The 18,185-nt window shown below is 35.9% G+C and overlaps 1 protein-coding gene across 1 annotated transcript; it reads left to right on the top strand.

The window, feature by feature from the left end:
* The first annotated feature begins 25 nt into the window (after positions 1-25).
* LOC128215594 (WASH complex subunit 5-like) lies at positions 26-18,051 on the top strand. Its single transcript, XM_052922305.1, has 28 exons — positions 26-530; positions 1,216-1,322; positions 2,782-2,866; positions 3,244-3,344; positions 3,930-4,052; positions 4,422-4,647; positions 5,320-5,433; positions 5,851-6,028; positions 6,533-6,657; positions 7,167-7,296; positions 7,596-7,708; positions 8,276-8,442; positions 8,706-8,781; positions 8,992-9,111; positions 9,732-9,863; positions 10,319-10,399; positions 11,686-11,787; positions 12,186-12,365; positions 12,861-12,985; positions 13,305-13,395; positions 14,059-14,239; positions 14,620-14,699; positions 14,953-15,056; positions 15,305-15,434; positions 15,675-15,771; positions 16,742-16,898; positions 17,121-17,208; positions 17,494-18,051. Exons 1-28 carry the CDS (start codon positions 306-308, stop codon positions 17,554-17,556), a joined length of 3,501 nt encoding a protein of 1,166 aa, XP_052778265.1. The 5' UTR covers positions 26-305; the 3' UTR covers positions 17,557-18,051.
* The last annotated feature ends 134 nt before the right edge of the window (positions 18,052-18,185 follow it).

The following is an 18,185-nucleotide window of genomic DNA, read 5'->3' as shown; positions in this document are numbered from 1 at the left end:
GGGAAGTAACTCTAATGTACCTGATTGTGCTTCCGGGTGGGAGTGATACAGGAGTAAGAAGTATAGCTTGTAAAGATTTACCGACACCTATGATGAACATATAAGCAAAGATTGCAGAAACCCAATATATATGTTTATATGACCTGTAGGACTTTTACTTTGTGCTGTCACATGATACATTTGTGTGGTTAGGCAAATTTTCTGTGTGGAGTTTTGGGTTTACTAACTGCTGAATGGGCACTGACTTAACCCTGTTCCCATGAATTTTACTTGTTGTGTCTTTTAATTTTGCATGCCAAATAGAGATGGGAGACTTTCTAGCAGAGAATAACCAGTGTGGTCAAAATGCGCTTCGCTTGGCGTCGAGAGGGAATGCCATCATTGCGGAACTGTTAAGGCTGTCTGACTTCATCCCATCTGTTTTCCGTCAAGATAATCCACAAGATGTTAGTCGATATGGGGAGCTTATTTCAGATTTCAGCTACTTCAAAAGCACAGATTTATTTGAAAACAAAATTGAATCAAGAACGGTAAATACTTGTTTGTTATTACTTATTGTAGCATATGTTGGTAAGTACTAGCAGCCCAGAGAATTCAGTTGGTAGTGCATGTGTGCTAGTGTTCGAGCCATAGGCGCGAGCTCAACACTGGTCACATATTCCTTGCATATATTCTTTACTGGTGTCATGAGTAAATTGCTGGAGTGACTGGATTGGCCTTAAAGGTTTGTTGTGGAGAAGAGTGTAGAGTATTTTACTGCTATCTGGGTAAGAACCAGCATCCCTTTTAGCTCATTGGGTAGAGCACCTTGCTTGTGCACTTTTCTTACCAGGTTTACTCTTACAAAATATAAGTGTAGGATTAAAGTTAAAACCATTTGCATCAAAGTGCTTTTACAATTTTAAAAAATGTGCCTTAAATATGACAGCAATGTTGTCTCAAGGTTAAGATATGTGCCATAAATCCAGGTTTAATATTAGGTAACAAATTATACAGAACACAAGTTCTAGTCTACATGGAGTTACTTGAGTTAATGTGTTCAGTGTACATAATATAGCCATCATCTTTCATCATATTCAAGCATAAATAAACTGGAAAAAACAATAAAAATTGGTGTTATCAATTAATAACTACATTGTTCATTTTGTAAATTATTCACAGACTATTCATAAGCTAGTTAAAGCTACATTGTAAATAATATAATCCCATTTGCAGGAGCTTCAAGACCTGGATGAAGAGTTGCAAGAGAACCACATAGAAATATTGACCCGATTCTATCAGGCATTTTCAAGTGTACACAAATATGTTACTGACATAAACAGGTTAGTATACGAGGATGATATGAAATGAAAGGTTTTTATGTTAATATAAGTATAGTGCTGAAACTGAGTGAGTTTTTGTGACTTGAACACTTTAAGAAACTTTTTTATATAACTTGTTAACAATGTTTAAAGAGGGTAGATAAGGGACATCAAATTGTTATGCCCCCCTTTGAAGAAGAGGGGTATATTGCTTTGCACATGTCGGTCGGTAGGTCAGTCGGTCGGTCCCTCTGTAGACCAAAGCTTGTCCGACTGATAACTCAACAATTCCTAGATGTATGGTCATCAAACTTGACATGAATGTTGGGCCTGACAAGTAGATGACCCCTATTGTTTTTGGGGGTCATCAGGCCAAAGGTCAAGATCACAGTGACCTTGAATGGTAAAAGGTTGTCCGTGTGATAACTCGAAAATGCGTGCACCCATGGCCCTTAAACTTGACTTGGAGGTTGGGCCTGACCAGTAGATGACCCCTAATGTTTTTGGGGGTCATCGGGCCAAAGGTCAAGGTCACAGTGACCTTAAATGGTAAAAAGGTTGTCCAAGTGATAACTTGACAATGCCTGCACCCATGGCCCTCAAACTTGACTTGGAGGTTGGGCCTGAGCAGTTGATGACCCCTATTGTTTTTGGGGGGTCATCGTGCCAAAGGTCAAGGTCACAGTGACCTTGAATGGTAAAAGGTTGTGCGAGTGATAACTCGACAATGCCTGCACCCATGGCCCTCAAACTTGACTTGGAGATTGGGCCTGACCAGTAGATTACCCCTATTGATTTTAGGGGTCATTGTGCCAAAGGTCAAGGTCACAGTGACCTTTATGGTAAAAGGTTGTCAGTGTGATAACTCAAAAATGCCTGCACCCATGGCCCTCAAACTTGACTTGGAGGTTGGGCCTGACCAGTTGATGACCCCTATTGATTTTAGAGGTCAAGGTCACAGTGATCTTGAAAGCAAACTTGACAATTCCTGGACCTATGGTCATCAAACTTGACATGAAGGTTGGGCTTGACCAGTAGATTACTCTTGACTTTGGGGTTCATTGGGCCAAGGTCAAAGTCACAGTAACCTATAATGCAAAAAAGTTAACAAATCTTCTCCCAGCGATATCTCAACAATGACTGAACCTATGATCATCAAACTTGACATGGTAGTCGGGCCTGACCAGGAAATGACCCTTATTGATTTAGGAACAGTATCAGCAACACAGTCATTGAAATTAGAATTTTGAATGAACAAGCCCGAATCCTTCAACTAGTGCTTGCCATAATCATTTTAACATGCCCTTCTATATAAATGCAGAACTTGAGAAAGCCTGGAAAGATTTTTACCAGTGCAGGCCTTTCAGGCTTGTCCTAATTTGTTATACTTTTTTGCATACTTTTGAACATATTTGCCTTGTGTCCAAAATACACCTTTGATAATAAAGTCTTAAAAAAAAGTTGCAACATTGCTTTTCAGATTTCTAGAGGATCTCAATGAGGGAGTGTACATTCAGCAGACTTTGGAAAGTGTGCTCCTCAACAATGATGGCAAACAGTTGATGGTAGGGGAATCCAGTAACAATGGCCAACATGGTTGTTGAAAAGAAGTCAAACATATATTTTATTTTTTAAGTGCCTCCACTGCTATTTAGGTTACTTAATACAATATTTTAGTTATCATCTAAGTAAATACATCTGTCTTGGAGTATATTGGTATTATACTGTTATTCCTAAGGATGGTATAAACATCTACCCTTTTCCCAGGTGACCCATATTTCAAAATTTAAGGGCCCTTGTGCCCAGCGCCTGGGAAAGGCCCTGCTATTGATTGCAAACATTTTATTAAAATGCTTATAAATTTGAACAAATTTAACATAAAAGCAGGAGGTAAGAAATAGTCTAAGTTAAAACAAATTTGTTTCCATGTCTTTTTTTCCAGTGTGAGATTTTGTACCTGTATGGCGTAATGCTGATGATTATCGACATGAAGATAGAAGGCACTGTGCGGGAAAGGATGATGGTCTCCTACTACAGATACAGGTAGATAACCTCTCATTAAGTGTACTAGTGCCTACACATTTTTGTTAGTTGCAGAAAGTCTTGTAAGAGTTATGTTCCCTTTAACTTACAATTACTCTATAGCTAGAATGAAGTTTCTTGAGTAAACTACTTCCACAATGTTTAGGGATTGTTCTTATAAAACATTATACAAATATAGTGTACTAGGCAGCATGTAAGACCTTGAAATCTGGATATTCAACTGTTTCTAGCCAAGACTAAATATTTGTGAATTTTTCTTACTTTTTTTGGGAGCAAGTGGCGACGAGAATCAAATTCTCTAGACTAGGCACTAAAAGAAATCCAACACCGATATTGAATACTTTGTACATATGTTTTAAAAAAAACATAAATTTGTACCACTTGCTGATTTTTCTCTGAAAAAATCTTACTAGCAACAGTCCTTTGTAGTCAGCAACTGTTTCAGAGGTCGACAGGGAAACCTTTTTTTAGTATGAAGTATGAATTTAATTGCGTTATGGTGATCTGCAACAATGTAGTAATACAAAATACATGTATGTGTAAAAGTCATGTTCCAGGTTTTTATGTGTCCTCTTTTCTTGTCAGTGCTCAGAAGGCATCGGCTGGAGACTCAAACATTGACGATGTTCTAAAGCTGTTGAGAAGTACCGGTTACCTGACAACACCCGGGGCAAAAAGACCCCCTAATTACCCAGAATCATTCTTTGCGTAAGTATATTGTTATTGTAGATTGAGTCGAACCCCATTGGCTCTAACTCCCTTGGCTTTATTTCCTCATTGGTTTAAACTGAATGAAAAGGACCATTTTCTTTCTACTGAAGGTAAGCATTCCCGCTTGGCTCGAATTTCCCGAGGCTCAAGGTATTTTCGCCAGTCCCTGGGGAGTTCAAGTCAACGGGTCTCAACTGTAAACCTAATGGTGTATTGAAAGACTCTGCATATTGAATGCAGTTTGAATTTGTTTAAAGATTGTAGATAATATAAAACATACAACAGAACTGTAAAGCCAATAAGTTGTCAGGAATGTTTGGATTTTCTGAGACTGTTTCAGCAATACATGATTATTTTTCTATCCAGGCGTGTGCCAATAGATGGTGAATTTATCAACATGGTGATTGGTCGACTACGGTCAGATGATATATACAACCTGATATCTGCATTTCCCCTGCCTGAACATCGGTCAACGGCACTGGGGACCCAAGCAAGCATGCTGTACGTCTTGCTGTACTTTGAACCTGAGATCCTGCACAACCAGCCAGCCAAGATGAGGGAAATTGTGGACAAACATTTCCCGGATAACTGGGTAACTGATTTACCTATCCTTGATTTTCATGAAAATGTACAGAAAAGAATACCAAGAAAACTCTGACAGCTGAATTAATGGTATTAATACAATTACATTTTTTTTTGCGTATCCTTTTTTTTCATTGTTTGCAGAAATCTTTTTTATGCATAACAAATAAGCAAAAGATTCATTGTTGTCAGCTTTTTAGTGCAAAATAAAGCCATAATTGTGGTTTTAATTTCTCAAAAAATATAATGAAATAAATATTCATGTCATCTTTCAACCTTTAAGATGTCAAATGCATAAGTTTGTTTTTTTATAAATGCAATGATCAGAAAAGTAAAGATTTCATCCTTCTCTGATGTCCTAGTTCGTATTGAGCATCTATTGGCGACCTACTTCTTGACGTCTGGCCCCAATATCACAAAAATACTTAAGTCATGGCTCAACTGAGAACGTTAATGAAATATTTTATTTATGATGTAAAATAAAAGGAAATCAATTATATTTGTTACAAATTCTTATTTATCTTTATATCTATCAATATTCTGTTCCAAAAGAAAAGTAACTGAGTTGAGATCCGTAATTATTTTGTGATATTGACACCTGAAGTCTGTACAAGGCTGAGATCTATGCCCTGTTTGTCACAAGTATAAATGCTGTAACTTAGTTACCCTTGTCTATTTGCAGGTAGTGAGTGTGTATATGGGTATCACAGTGAATTTGTTGGATGCTTGGAGCCCGTACAAGGCTGCAGTCGTTGCCCTCAACAACACACTAGACCAGGGCAACGTCAGGGAACTGGTACAATGTTTGCATCTGTTGGAAGAATCTTTTTTTAAGCCATTTTTTATCTCTTAGGTCAAATGAATTTAAAAAAGGCATGTATTGTATGTAAATAGAAAACCAACACAATTTTTAAGCGAAATCTTAATGGCAGTGGTCAAAATAAATACAAGCCTGGAAGCCCTGCACCGGTAAAGTGCTTTCCAGACGTGCTCAAATTTTGGATATCATATAGCAGGGCTTGTTACACTTTTTTGGTGCCAGACACTACTGTTAGAATTTGGGCTAAGTCAAATTTTGATTTTAGTTATGTATTCTGTTCTTTTACACCTGTTATTTATAAATTCTGTTCTTTTACACATTGAAGATTTGAGTTGATTTTCCTTACTTTGTGCTGTGAACATGTGTGTACCTATGTGCCTGTTTCTCCTTCAGTCAATGAAATATGCGAATAAGGTAACCAAGCTGCAGCCTGTGCTGGACAAGTATCTGAAGGAAGGTGTGTTGGTAGAAGAATTTATCCTAGATAGCATACCGAAACTGCTCAATGTGATGAGAGACAGCAATGTCACACTTCGATGGCTCATGCTACACACATGTGCACTTTCACCCAGTAAGTATTCCATTAGAAGATGGACTGTTCTTGGTTTTAAACAAACATTTAATCATATCTTCATTTTTAATCCCAGCAGGAGTACCTCCCCATGATCCCTGGCACCAGTTCTATCCTGGAAACAAACTTAAGCAAGGATTTGCCTGCGAAAAGCTGAGTCCCTGGCACCAATTTCCATTTTGAACTTGCTGTGTATCCCTTAGACCTCCTAAAAACTTTCATTGAGTGTAAACTATGTATTAGGACCCTATGTAGTAACCAAAGATGTCAACCATGAAGGTCACTTAACTCCTGACTAGGACATGAAGTTTTCTCAGCTTCGAAGAATATAGATTTAAACTGTTTGTTGCCCTCAATAAAGACATATTTATTGAACATAAACATATATATAATTTTTAATGCAATAAAGGTGTGAGAAAATGTCTACAGGTAGTACAGCAAAACATTTTGCAAAAAATGCATTCTAGTGTTATATCTTAAGTATTCCATGTTATGTTAAACCAGGTGGTGAGGCGAACAAGCGTTGTAAGCAGCTCCGGGAGCAGGTGCTTACAGACAGCAAGTACAACCCACTCCTGGTATTCAGACTCCTGCTCAACACCTCACAGTTCGAGTTCAAACTGAAAGAGGTATATATAGTCAATCTAAGATCGTTTTATATTGAGTCTGTCATATTAAGTTTTAAATTGCAACTTTAAAAAATTCTTGTGTAATGTTTCCATCCAACCACTTGTTTTTAAAAATATAACGCTAAACCTATGCTCTTTGATAAGATGGCCCTAATATGCATACGGTAAGCCAACATCTTTAGACAGCCACTAAATACCGAACAGTTCAAATTCATACTGAAAGTGGTATACCAGTAGTTTCATAGTAACAGTATCAAACAGACTTTTATAGTTAGTCTGTTTATTTATATCAATATAAAAACATTAATTTTGATTGTAAAGGTATGGAATAACTGCTTTATTTCTTAACTTAGTATTTGAGAAAAGGAAGAAATTCACTTTCATATTTTAATAATTTCATTAGGCTCTCAAAAGAAAATATTTCACTACACAAACATTTATATCACAAAAGGTGAACAATGTTCCATTCCTAAGTTTCACATTTACATTTCTCTTATGTGTTTGCGCAGATGTTCAAGCAGATGTTGACTGAGAAGCAAAGCAAGTGGGAGGCGTTCAAGAAGGAGGGCAGTGAGCGCATACAGGAGCTGAGTGACGTCTTCTCCGGCACCAAGCCTCTAACACGAGTAGAGAAAAATGGTATGGAAAACATATAGGCTGAAAAATATAGTGTAACATATGCTTTTTCTCATATAATAGGGCATATTTACTACATTGGCAAAGATCTAGTGAGAAAAAAAAGTGAACTGTGATAAAAATGAAAAGTAATTAAGTGCTTGTCATGATTATCAGACTTCACTGTATTTGACTGATAAGTCTGATAAGGGTCTACCTTTATAAACAAATGATTATCAGACTTCACTGTATTTGACTGATAAGTCTGATAAGGGTCTACCTTTATAAACAAATGATTATCATGTTTGTTTTCATTCTCCCAGAGAACCTGCAGGCATGGTTTGGGGAGATGGCGAAGCAGATTGACTCTCTCAACTACGATGATTCCACGTCCGCCGGCAGGAAGATTGTCCAGCTTATACAGGCTCTGGAGGAGGTCTCTTGTCATGTTATAATCAAACTATAACAAATGCTTATAATGCTCATAATATCAACCAGTTTAGTAGTTCTGTCAGGTGATGAATGATTGCAATAAGCAGAAACTGTAAACTAGTATATTTTCAAATTGAAAGAAGAAAATTTAGTACAATGCAGACTGCAGAGCTTAGTTTGTACTTGTTTGTATAAGCTTGATTGCGATGGCAGTTATCAGTTGATATGAATCATGCTCAAGTCCGTTTTCTCAGTACAAACCTATTCTAGGGCCATTTTCAATAACCACCTTAGTTCTAACATAATATTAAGAGTAGAATCTGAGTGTTTTGACTGTAAAATTATTTGGGCAATTGACTGAATAGAATCATTGGGGCATGTCCAAGGATAAATATAAGCACTATATTGAACACAGCTCCAGGTTTACATTTTAAATTAAGTGGTTAAGAAGATATGCCCCTGGTTGGGTCAAACCATTCACATAGAGCAAGGTAGTAACTGAGAACAATTTTTTATGTTAAATAGAAAACAAACAAAAATCAATATTTAACAAAAAATTGTTCCACTCAAGGTTCAAGAGTTTCACCAGCTGGAGAGTAACCTGCAGGTGCGTCAGTTCCTGGCAGACACACGCAAGTACCTGCACCAAATGATCCGTACTATCAACATTAAGGAGGAGGTGCTCATTAACATGGAATTCATTGCTGACCTCTCGTACGCTTGGGAGATCATTGACAGGTATGCACTGGCTTATTTTAGCTTTCCTTTCATTTGGGTCTAAATCATACATCATATGCAGTAGTATTTTGTATGGGCAGTGATAAACAGTGAGGTTACAATTGAACAATTATTTTCAGGTTTGTTACTTTAGTAAACAGTGTTAGTTCATTAGAATATGTTAGAATGATTATTGGATGATCCTTTAATATCATGGCATTATGACAAACTGCATTATTATTTTGCTTCAGAAGTACAATCTAATGTTATTTTTTTCTATTTAGTTACACAGGTTATATGCAGGAAGGAATAAAAAAAGACCCAACTCTAGTCATCAAACTTAGAGCTACATTTATAAAGGTAAAACCCTACAAACTTTACTTCCAGTACTGTTACATTTAATAAGAGATACGTTCTGTGTAAACTGCCTGTGATTTTAAGTGCACAGGATATGGTATGACAGTAGTAAAGGGGAATCATAATTCACAAATATTTTAGTGGAATTAATAAAATAAACATTTGGCGGTTATCAATGTACATAATAACTACCAAAGAAATGTCATATTTCAGCTGTCGTCTGCCCTGGAGTTGCCTTGCCTGCGGATCACTCAGGCCCAGAGTGCTGACTTCATGAGTGTGTCCCAGTACTACTCCGGGGAACTTGTCTCCTATGTCAGGAAGGTCTTACAGGTTAGTGACTGTGTATTGGGTATACTTGTAGATCAGGTATGATGTCAACTTCATTATTGTCTTGAAGTACATCTTTTGGATCTTGTCTCTTACGTTATCAGTGGCAATGCTTGTGTGGTTAATGTATCAGACTTTGTACCAGACGGTCCTGGGTTTGATCTTTCCTCGGAGATTCATGGATGATTAGTGCTAGTGATCAAACAGGAAAGGCAAACGGTTCTTTATGAATTATACAGCTGAGTTTTGTCTCTGTAAAAAGAGCCTGTGTTACTTGTTTATCATTGTGATGTTTAGACAAAAATAGACCTAAGCCAATAGGAAGGTCTAACAGATGAGAACATTTTTATATTATACTATTTATTTTTTATTAATACACATTGCCAGAGTAAAAGGTACATTTTGTTATTGTTTACAGATCAAAATTAAAATAAAGTTACTAAAGTCTAAACATATTTGACTCTTCTTTCAAGAAATATCTTGGATACATCCCCTAAACATTTAAGACAGACCAGTTAGGATTTTTATCAGATCCATTTATGGTGCTATTGAGTAAACTACATGTACATGTATGGCAAGGATTGCCACCTCAAACAACTAAAACACTTGTTTTGGCCTTTCAGATCATTCCTCAGACCATGTTTAGCCAGCTTGCCAGAATCATCCAGCTAATGACTTCACAGATTAAGGAGGTGCCCACAAGGCTTGAGAAAGACAAGATGAAGGAGTTTGCCCAGCTAGATGATAGATACCAGGTATGTAAGGGTGGGGACGCTTGCCTTGCATGATGTTGGGGGACTGGGGTATAGTGGCTGAGACTTAATGGCCATACAGATTAACCAGGTGTCCACATAGCTGGAAAATGAAACTAGGAATAAAATTGACAAGCTAGATGAGATATACCAGGTATGTAGGAGGTGAGGAATGTTGCCGTGCATGGGCGGTGGGGGTGGGATGTAAAGTGATTTGGATAATCCAGCAAGAAAGCATGCAAGTAAATGACTGTTTTGATTGTGTTATTCAATTGCAGATGTCTTGCTTAAAGTATTATGTGATAAGAAAAGCCCAAGTTTATCTTACCAGGTAAATCCAAATCTAAAATCCATGGCTTTTTACGATAAAAGTTGTTTAGATGCTAAGTCTTAAACTATGAAATGTTGAGTATATATGATGCACTACATGTTAATATACTATTATTTTCCCTTTTAAGGTTGCCAGACTGACTCATTCCATCTCTGTTTTCACTGAAGGCATATTGATGATGAAAACAACTCTCGTCGGAATTATCAAAGTAAGTTTTTCAGGGAAGATCATGTTTCTGTATTAAATATATAATTCTCAAAAAGTTGTTAGAAACAGTAACTGTTTTTGTTAAACAGAAAACATGTTTGGTTTGGTTTTGGCAAATAAATCTCACAGGAGAGTAGATGTGACATACACATCACACATACCCAGATCCAACTATGTATGGTGCCTGCACATCAAAATTGGTCTAGCAATGCTGCTGACTCCATTTGAATGTTGATGTTTCAGCAAACCTTTGTTTAAAAAAGTACTCAGTTATGAATGCAGGCTGCTATATTAAATGACTATATTAGAAAATCCACTGAGCACTTTATGATTTGTAACATTGTGGAAAGGTTTTATCATTATCTTAGCGAATCGAAACTAATGGCTTTGTACTTTTAAAATACTTAACAAAGGTTGATCAGCTTCCTTGTTTAATATTATTAGAATAAAAAAATAACAGAATTAAGCTGTATAGTTGTATATGTGCATGTTTCTATTTAGTCTGTGTAATGAACCAATATTACACCTAGTCTGTGTAATGAACCAATATAACACCTAACTAGGTATTTTTTATATATTAAACCAGATGTATTTCCAGAACATGCTAAAGAAGGTTAATATAGCATGTCGATTTAATTCCTTCTTCGGACGTAATATTTAAGATTAGTTTTAATTTCAGATACCGTAATGATATGGTGCAGCACTAATCATGACAACTTTTGCTTTAATGTTAATAAATTCCGCCACAATTATAAAAAAAAAAAATATGTTACATAATATGTTTTAAGATTTCTGTCTTCCATGGAGTTAAATGGATTATTTTTCTTTTTATCATTATATTCGTACAAATGAATTTCATGTTTTAACTTACCTTGATATATTTTTCAAAACTGTCAGATTTATTTTATATTTGATCACATCAAACCAGCAGCTTATTGGTATATCAATTCATTGACTTTAACAAGAAGTGAGGACAAATAATACACATTCATGAAGTTGGAATATAAGATGTTTTAGTTGTATAAATGTACAATTATTTGAACGTAACTTTAAAGTCCTCTATGACATTTACCAAAGGTTGCCAAAGCAACTATTTTTTTCGTGCTCTTGTATCATAGCTTTCAATAATATGAAAATATTGAGAAAATTTCATATTAACTATTTAATATTTGTACAAAGCTATATTTTTTTGTTTCACTATGACAGTCCCAGAACTTTACAATGACCCCTTGCATTCACATGGTACCTGTATGTTTCTGTGCACTGACCACCTCATGTTTTCTGCAGATTGACCCAAAGCAGTTGCTAGAGGATGGGATCCGGAAGGAGCTGGTCCAGCAGGTTGCTCGTGCCCTACATGCAACACTGCGGTTCAATCCCAAAGCAAAGGTAGAAAATGCATATATTGGAAACTTACATAATAGTGTATATAATATACAGTTGGAAGTTTGCATAAATTTAAGCTATCCTGTTGTCTGATTCCAGGTGAGATGTCTGAACACATGTTTTAGCCCAATGTTAGATGGAGTCAAAGTTTATCCTTTAGTCCTCAGAATTACATGTATATCTGAAGAAAAGGGCCATACAGAACAATGATTAAGAAACTAATTAATGTATCTGTTGTTTTCCTTGGGAGTCAACATATCTGTTTTTCTTTCAAAGGTACTGTGTGCCATATTGGTTTATTTCAAGATTAAAAACTCCAATTACTTCTCTGAGTTCACAATATTTTATGTAGGGTGATGGTTATTTGATTTAAGCGTCATATAAATTACATTCTTTTCTAGACAAGTGAGCTGATGCCCCGTCTTCACCACCTTGGTGAGCAGATGGAAGGGTTCCGACGCTCATTTGAATATATCCAGGATTATGTGAACATCTACGGCCTCAAGATCTGGCAGGAGGAGGTATCACGTATCGTCAACTACAATGTGGAGCAGGAGTGCAATAGCTTCCTAAGAACCAAGGTTTATTTTAATTCAATATTCATTGTGTAAAAGTTTCGAGCCCATTCATAATGCAACAGGAACTCAGATAATACAGGGCATAGCTATGAACCAACATTATACAATTACAGGCACTAGGTTGGATTATAATTGTTAACAAGTATCCTGATAACAATAGTGTCAATATACAGTGTAACCTGTTTCACACAGACTACTTGGGAAAGCAGCAGTAATGGAATAAAAAATAAGGTGTTAAGTGTCCGCTTAATACATTTTACATTATATGCTTCAATTATGCAGGGGGAATTTGAAATGCCCAGTTAAGTTGTCTGTTCAAAACAGGTGCCAATTTTTGTCCAGAAAAACAAATATCGAAGTCAAAGAATTTCCTTCATGGTATATTCTGTACACTGATTATAAGGTATACACTATGAACAAAATCTATGAATACTTTATATACCTTATTACTCAATGAATGTAATTTAACATGCTTTTAATTTCTTCCTTTGAATGCAGGTCCAAGACTGGGAGAGTTTGTACCAGTCTATAGCCATTCCAATCCCAAGGTTTAAACAAGTTGATGAGAGTGTTAACTTCATAGGACGGCTGGCCAGGGAAATAATCAGAATCACTGATCCAAGGTTTGAATGAGAGATTCTAACTGTTACATTTTGTTGCCTACTATTCATGACATTATAATTTTTAACTCCTACTGTCTGACATGTTTTGGTTTAAGAATGCAATTCTGTATGTGTTTGATAGTCAACACTTGATGAATGGCAAGTATGCACATACGGAAACATTGATTGCCACACGTGTAGACACCAATTTTTCTATTACTTCTGGGATGATGATTTCCTTAGATGTTTTATTTTGTAACTTGCTCAACAGTGAATTGAATGTACATGTACAGTATACAGGTAAAGTGTGTACTGTCTGACAATGGTATCATCATTTCAGAGTGGCCTCCTACATTGACCCCATGAAAGCCTGGTATGACATCAAAACCAAACAGGAGATAATCAACAAAACACTTTTCTCCAAAGTTCAGGTGAGTCACAGAATGTCTTTTATAGAGAACTTAATTTGTTGATTGTAGCAGTCAATTGTACACAACTGCAGCCAATTTTGTAAAATTTTGACAAGTTGTCTACAGGTTATCTTTTGGCTAGTTGATTCATTGGAACGGTTTGATTGGTTAGTAGTTGTATTTGGATAAATATTGACCAATCACTAAACATTTTGGATAACTTATAGCAAACTGAAATCTTGACCAGTTCTAAACAAGTGTTTAATTGTTACAGTTGTGGTATGATAATATATTTTTTTGAGCATTTTATTTAACAAAACTGCATTCATTTTGACAAGTGAAGTAATCCTTTAATGAAAAAATATGGATTTTAATGCTCTATGAACAATGGTACCAAATATGTGTTAATTGTAGAGAACAAATGACGTTATTAATGCACTAAATGCATACAAGATTTATACTTGGTTAATGAAGTAGGTTGGATGGTTGAGTACCATTGTATAAGGTCTCAATGCAATACATCCAGTAGTTGCTGAGATATTTACCTATGTGCGCTTATATGCAAAACCTTAATAAAGTTCAGCTGTCTTCATGGAAAAATAAAGATGTTAAAACTACCCTAATGACAATGATCGAAAATAAATATAAATGTCTGAACTTGAATTATTTTATACTTATTAACAGAGGGCAGTGGGTACATTTGGCTTGTCGGGTCTGGACCGACTGCTGTGTTTCATGATTGTGAAGGAGCTGCAGACATTTAACCGCTTGCTGGAACGTCAGGTGTTCCGTAGCAAGGACCGATCCTGGCTCGCTGTGATGGAGGACATGAGCAAACTCCTCGCACCGCAGGAGTCTGTCGTAGGTAGGGCCATGATGGTGATTGATGTTAGCCTTTACATTACTTTTATAAATATAATGTTGTGGTTGTTGCTGTCTCTACCTTCATACACATGGTTGTAAGTATTTAATAAAAAAATAATCTAAAAATTGTATTATCATATTATATGAGAAATGTCAGTCTGGCCTGCCATAAAAGTTGCATTTTATTTATCAATGGGTGAAATGATAAAGCTCTATATCTTCCTTTCTTTCAAGTTACATAATCATAATCATTTGTATGTCACCATTTTGAATACCTATACTTAAATATGAATACTTTCCTGTTAGAGACTATTTTTAAATCAGCAATTCCATTTGCAATTTGAAAATGCTAAAATCTGCTTGTTATTTTCTGTTGTACAGGAAATCCGTTGAAGGTTTACAGTGGATATGTAAACAAGATGTCCAAGCTGTGGCCTGCTTACTTTGACATAATGCTGAAGGTACATTCATCTATTTTGGCTTGTTCTTGGTGGATGAAAGATAACAATTCATGTACATATCAAGGGCTTGGTGAAAAAAAAATGTAACTTTATATTAAAATAGATGGAGTTATGTCAATCTTGTGTTAAGCCCATCGGTATTTGGTATAGTAGTAGCTGATCAATCCTATTACTGTATTAGTTTATTTATTATATTATTATATTCTACTCTATTTATTTTTGTCATAAAAGTTTTCCCTCCTTGTATTTCTAGGTTGGCCAGATGCAGTTGTTGAGGAAGCAGATTGCAAATGAGTTGAACACACTGTGCAAGTTTGACTCCAACAACATGGCATGTGCTCTACAGACCATGAATATGTATGTCAGCAATCTTACAGGCTTTACAAGCATAGGATTAATCAATTTCCATTCTTTGGCAAACATGTTATTCATTGCTTATAAATATATGCTTAATCAATAATATATACTGTGGACTATATGACATGTAATGACATACATGCATAAATTTGAAGAATAGTCTAATTGTTGTTAAGAAAAATAGTGTTATGCTGTGTGGTTCGTGAAGTTCTTAGATAATTCACACTACGACATTTCTTCCTCTTTAGATCCCTGTTGGCAGACATAGAGGCGCACTACTCTGATCCGACCAAGCCCTACCCTAAGGAAGAGAACCCACTCATGTATGAGCTTGCCGGATACCTGGAGGCCGCCGGCTTCCATAACCCACTCATGAAGGTAGGGATATGGCAGAGGTCTTGTTTTAATGCTGGACTATTTGCCTTAAATCAACCAAAAATCCAACATTTGAAAAATGAATTAGATAAACTGCACCCTGATTTAAGAGAATTTTAAATTTTATTGAATTCTTTATAAAAAAAGAAATAAAAATGAAGAAGAGATTGGTGTATAAAGTAAGAGCCAAACCTGGGTAATTTTTTTTGAAATCTCTATTGGTGTATTTTATAATATTTTCAGATCTACGTCACCATGAAGCCGCTTCCCCACTTTCCCTTGTTCATCTTCCTACTGGTCATCTCACACATCTCCAAACTCACGTACAACAAGGCCATCAGTAAGTAAGGTGTCATCTCCAAACTCATGTACAACAAGGCCATCAGTAAGTAAGGCGTCATCTCCAAACTCAGGTACAACAAGGCCATCGGTAAGTAAGGCGTCATCTCCAAACTCAGGTACAAGAAGGCCATCAGTTAGTAAGGCGTCATCTCACACATCTTCAAACTCAGGTACAAGAAGGCCATCAGTTAGTAAGGCGTCATCTCATACATCTCCAAACTCAGGTACAAGAAGGCCATCAGTAAGTAAGGCGTCATCTCATACATCTCCAAACTCAGGTACAAAAAGGCCATCAGTAAGTAATCGACCATCTAACACATCTCCAAACTCACTTTCACCAAGGCCATCAGTAAGTAAGGAGCCATCGCATGCATCTCAAAACTGACGTTCATCGAGGACATCTGTAATTAGGTGGTCATAACACGCATCTCCGTAATTCAAGTACCACCCTGACTCAAGTACCACATGGCCATCAATAAGTAGGAGGTCATCTCACATATCTCCAAACTGATTTTCATCAAGGCCATCAGTAAGTAAGGGGTCATCTCATTCATCTCCAAACTCACATACAACATGGCCATTGGTAAGTAAGGGGTCATCTTATTAATCTTTAAACTCACGTACCACAAGGCCATCAGTAAGTAAGGGGCCATCTCATTCATCTCTAAACTCACGTGCAACAAGGCCATCAGCAAGTTGCACAAATTGAAACCTGGTTTAGTCCCATTTTGGCGTTTCTTTTTGTATTTATGTGAAAGCTAGATAGTTACCTGTTTCAAATGATCAAATAAGCTTAAGTTTACTGTGTTGTCAATTATAAAGTTTGATCTTAACTTAATCTTATAATGATTGAATTAATCTCAATGCAAATGACAAGAAAGCAAAATGTATCAAATTTAGAAATAAAGCAAGGATGCATATTTACTTAAAATGTTGCACAATTTTCAAATATGAACTGTTCATACTAGGTGGCCTGGTGTGTAAGAAGCCTGCTGACCCCCTGGATGCCCCACCATTCGTGATTGGTTGTATCACACTTCTTAAACAGTTTCATGTAGACAACACAGACAATTTCCTGGCTCTAATGGGCCAGTATGTCCGCTCATTTGTGGACGCCATGCCAGGGTATGTTTAGTTTACACTTTCTTTACTCTTCAGTATAAAAAATACCAACGATCCAATATATTAAAGTAATGTGGCTTATCAGGATGACAACTTCTTTTTTCATGATGACATACACATGTATTTGAAATGTAAAGTGGCCAGCATCTTGGTAGTGATAGTTTTTGACATCACAACAAAAGCATACCAAACAATATCTTTGCATAGAATTTGTTGTGGTTTTAGGTCCAAGACTGCAGATATGCCAGCTGAGATTCTTAACCTTCTAGTTTATATTGAGGAGTTTATATACTTCTCCAGCAGCTCCAGAAAGGTATGGGGTCTAATTTATTACACTTCAATTATACACTTATAACACCAAAGGTGGCAAAACTGGTAAAAAATGTTCAATCAAGTTTCCTAAGAATTTCCCTTAATATCTTTACTCCCTAGTTAATAGAAATGTTTTGAAAAAAAATGAATATTATAAAACCCAATTTATTCGATTTTTTTAAAGAATATTTGCCTTACAGCTGCCCTTTCCTTCTCCTGCATATTATTTGTAACATGAGAGGAATGTTTTATTCTATATTTCACTGTAATCTGTGTGCTGTTTTAGAGGGTAGATGCTCACATTCCCCCCTACATCTTTGAGCAGTTCAGGACACAATATGCCTCATAGTGTGTGGAACATATCCTCCAACTTTTGACAAGCATAGGGACTAGTGCTGAATTTAGATGTCTTATACCTTGGACTACTTAATCATACAATGACGAACTGTGATACTCTTATATATTACTGCCTTATTTACAAATCTAATATGGTTGTATAAACTGTGTTAATGTGGCTATAGTCATAATGCTGCTGTTTGAATGATAACATAGTTAATGTGTTTTACTTTTAGACATTTAAAGTATAGAGAAATTAGTGTTCCTTGTTTTGTGCAATACATACTATTATTACTCTATGTATGATATTTGTGTTATGAACTTTATTGAATTGCACATTAGGATGATATACATGAATATTTTTCAAAATTTTAAAGAACTACAATGTACACTGTATGCACCAGACCATATTGTTATTGTTCTCATGATTGTGAATAAAAACATACAAATGATAATATATTAAAAACGTTTATTCTTGATATTACTTATAAATGATGATAAACTTGTCTGTACATGTTATTAAATGTAATTCCTGAATTTCTAAAATCAAAGCTTCAATAATTATGTTATTAAGCAAATCCTGTGTACGTAAACATATGTAAAGAAGGATAATAATAGATCTATAACACCATTGATAATCAA

Source organism: Mya arenaria, chromosome 13 (assembly GCF_026914265.1).
Source record: "Mya arenaria isolate MELC-2E11 chromosome 13, ASM2691426v1".
Taxonomy (NCBI): Eukaryota; Metazoa; Mollusca; class Bivalvia; order Myida; family Myidae; genus Mya; species Mya arenaria.
This window is presented reverse-complemented; position numbering and strand designations above follow the sequence as displayed.

What these genes read in the sequence shown, in the direction of transcription:
- LOC128215594 (XM_052922305.1), top strand. Translation starts at nt 306, where the DNA reads ATGGGAGACTTTCTAGCAGAGAATAACCAGTGTGGTCAAAATGCGCTT. An exon ending in ACCGCAGGAGTCTGTCGTAG is followed by an intron (nt 14,240 to 14,619) that starts GTAGGGCCATGA and finishes TCTGTTGTACAG; the next exon opens with GAAATCCGTTGAAGGTTTAC. An exon ending in GCTCTACAGACCATGAATAT is followed by an intron (nt 15,057 to 15,304) that starts GTATGTCAGCAA and finishes CTTCCTCTTTAG; the next exon opens with ATCCCTGTTGGCAGACATAG.